The sequence below is a fragment of the Pezoporus occidentalis genome, unplaced genomic scaffold (genome assembly GCF_034315485.1).
Source record: "Pezoporus occidentalis ecotype Australia unplaced genomic scaffold, CSIRO_AGI_Poc_V1 ctg4, whole genome shotgun sequence".
Taxonomy (NCBI): Eukaryota; Metazoa; Chordata; class Aves; order Psittaciformes; family Psittacidae; genus Pezoporus; species Pezoporus occidentalis.
The window spans coordinates 12,315,019-12,318,274 of NW_026915724.1; the positions used below are offsets into that span (position 1 = coordinate 12,315,019).

The 3,256-nt window shown below is 61.2% G+C and overlaps 1 protein-coding gene across 1 annotated transcript; it reads left to right on the forward strand.

The window, feature by feature from the left end:
- Window positions 1-370: 370 nt before the first annotated feature.
- On the forward strand, window positions 371-1,984 carry CEBPD (CCAAT enhancer binding protein delta). Its single transcript, XM_062633444.1, has one exon. It carries the CDS (start codon window positions 458-460, stop codon window positions 1,484-1,486), a length of 1,029 nt encoding a protein of 342 aa, XP_062489428.1. The 5' UTR covers window positions 371-457; the 3' UTR covers window positions 1,487-1,984.
- Window positions 1,985-3,256: the final 1,272 nt, after the last annotated feature.

Genomic DNA, 3,256 nt, shown 5'->3' on the forward strand with positions numbered 1-3,256 from the left:
CCGCGGCTATCCTCCACCGGGAGGCGGCAGCTCTCCGCTGCGGGAGCCCTGCCTCCGCGGCCGCGCACCCCACCCGCTCCCGCCCCCGGTCCCCGGGGGTGCCGGGAACACTCGAGGTTCCCCGTCATTGGGGCAGGAGGCGGGGCCGGCGCCGTATAAGAAGGGACCGAGCGGGCGTTTCGCTCCCAGGTCCAGAGACGCCTTGTCCCATACCCGCTTCCTATCGCCGAGCGCGGCGTGACCCGAGTCCGGATCGATCCCCGCGGGGAAGCGAAGCGGCTGCGGGACCGCAGCAGGAGCACCGGTACCACCACCACCAGTACAAGCAGCAGCACCAGCCCCGCTCCCCACCTGCCCGTGGCGGAGACTGGAGCTGCTATCACCGCGGAGCGGAGGTTGGTGCCCGCGGTCAGGCGCCCCTCTGCCGCGACCGTGCGGCGCCTCGTCCCGCTGGCCGATGAGCGCCGCCACTCTCTACAGCCTGGACTCCCCGGCATGCTATAAGAGCTGGTGCCTGGAGCCCGCCAACTTCTACGACGCCAAGGTGGGCAGCGGCGGCGGGCCCGGTCCCGCCTGCAAGCTGGGGGGCCGCGGCGGCTGCGGGATGAGCGGCGAGGAGGCAGGGGGCGGCCTGGGGGGCAGCGGCACCAACCTGGCGGAGCTGAGCGCCGCCGCCCCGGCCATGTATGAGGACGAGAGCGCCATCGACTTCAGCTCCTACATTGACTCCATGTCGGCCGTGCCCAACCTGGAGCTCTGCAACGACGAGCTCTTCGCCGACCTCTTCAACAGCAACCACAAGCCCGAGCGGGGCGGGGACTACGGCGAGTACTTGCCGCCGGGCGGCGGCGCCGGCCGCGACCCCGCCAAGGACCTCGGCGCTGCCATGACCACCCTGCTGGGCGCCGAGCCCCGCACCGCCTCCTCGTCCTCCTCCTCTTCCTCCTCCTCCTCCTCTTCCTCCTCCCGCGGCGCGCTGAAGCAGGAGCCGGACTGGAGCGACAGCGACCTGTCCTCCTCGCTGCTGCCGTCGCAGATCGCCACCTGCGCGCAGACCATCATGAACCTGAGCGGGCAGCCCACGCCGCCCACCTCGCCCGAGCCGCCGGGCAGCAGCTCCCCGTCCAGCTGCAGCACCCGCTCGCCGGGCCCCGCAGCGCCGCTGCCCGGCCCGGGGCAGGGCGTCCCTGCCCCGCCGGTCCCCGGCGGGAAGGAGCGGGGCGGCAAGAAGTGCGTGGACAGGTTTAGCCCCGAGTACCGGCAGCGCCGGGAGCGCAACAACATCGCCGTGCGCAAGAGCCGCGACAAGGCGAAGCGGCGCAACCAGGAGATGCAGCAGAAGCTGCTGGAGCTCTCGGCCGAGAACGAGAAGCTGCACAAGAAGATCGAGCAGCTCACCCGGGACTTGACCAGCCTCCGGCACTTCTTCAAGCAGCTGCCCAGCGCCTCGTTCCTGCAGCCCGGCTCGGGCACCGACTGCCGGTAACCGGGGCGGGGAGCGGGACGGAGAGACGGACTCCGGGTGACTGTGGATGATAAATAAATACCTCAGCGGCCGCGCCGGGCCGAGCAGAGCCTATGCGGAGCCGGGCCGCGGCGTTCCGGGCCGGGCCGGGCCGGGCGCGGGGCAGGAGACGCGAAGCCGCGGTGAGAGCCGCCGGCCGCTTGCGGAGCGTCGGAGCGACGCGGGGCCGGGCCCGGGTCTTGCACCACGAAACTTGCAAAAAAAAAAAAGAAAAAAGCTAAATATATATATATATATATTTTCTTCTCTCCCCTTAAATTATTTTTGTAATGGTAGTTTTCATCTTTTCTACATTTTACTCATACCGATGCAGCTATGGTACATCTGTTAAAATGATTCAACCCCACATGTATCTTAGGGAGTAGGATGAAAACCCAGAGAGACTGAGCATGCTCGACCTTTTATATCAATTTTTACAGCATTTCTAGGAATAAAAGAACAAAAAGCATTTTAAAACAACCCTGCTCTCGTTTGCTCTGTACGGTGAAGGCGGGGGAGGGGGGGTAGCCCTCGGAAGGGGCTCCCGCAGCCGGAGCGGGATGGTGAGGGCGAGCGGGGGGGCTCGTTTGGTTCTACAGCAGCCTCAGGGAGGTGCAGTGGTTGGCGGGAGCCGCTGAGGCTCTCGCAGGTGGTGGGTACAAAAGTCTGTTTGTCCCGGGAGCTGCGCGGCTGGGCCGAACTGCTGAGTCAGCTGCTGGCGCTGAGCTGTCGGGGCCGAGTAGTGGTGGCACATGGCACAGACCATGCTATGGGGGCTGCCGTGGCGCCGGGACCCCTCCAGAAACAGAGCATTAATGATAGCAAAAAGCCTACCTGAACATAGAGCACTGTTAGTTGACGTTCCTGCTAAGAAACCTCGAAGCATTTTTCCGAAGCTGCACCTCCACTAATGCTCCTGAACATTACCACTAAGCTTGAACCAGATGTGGGCTCAAGGGAGGTGGTGTTGGGTCCATGCACTTCAGCCCGCTGTGGGCTATTGCGAACTGGCCACTTTCACTGATCCCTGCTAGTGAAAGCGAGAGCGGGCAACAACACCGAGTAACTGTTACAAAGGGTTAAGCAACTTGTCTGAGTTTTATTAGTGCATGCACGAAAGTGACAGCATCTGCAGGGCACTGGCACAAACATGGCCTGGTGGGACCAGCACCTCCACAGCCAGCACTTTCTGAGAGAGGAACCTTGCTGGCTTCCGAGGGGTGACCCTGGTCTTGGACAGAGCAGTGTCCTCTCTGCAGGAATGGGCTGACATCCCCTTTTTCCTTATGGGGAGGTAGGTAAAAGACCGAAACAGACAAGAGGGGAAAAAAGGGGGATTCAAAAGCTGGGCAATGGTGACGTATGTAAAACTTTCCACTATCGGCCACAGCCGCAGGAATGATCAGTGCAGCAACAGGCTTGCTGTTCCTTTTCTGCTGGGTGATCACATACAGGATCTGTGCAAAACCATTCATTCTTCCTCCTCTGACCTGTAAATGGGTTTTAAATACTGTGGAAGGGGAAGGGGGGGGGGAATCTAATGTCTGACTGGACTCTCATATCTCCAACAATGCATACATAGGAAGATTTTGGTATTATTTATCTGATCTGTAATCCCTGTCTCTGTACAGTCTGGGTGAGGATATATATGTGGCCTACAAAACAGTTTGTTACCCATAAGAGAAATTATAATGAAACACCTGCTCTGTGGGAAGCTACAGATAACACGGTACTTCTATGCTCAGAGACCAA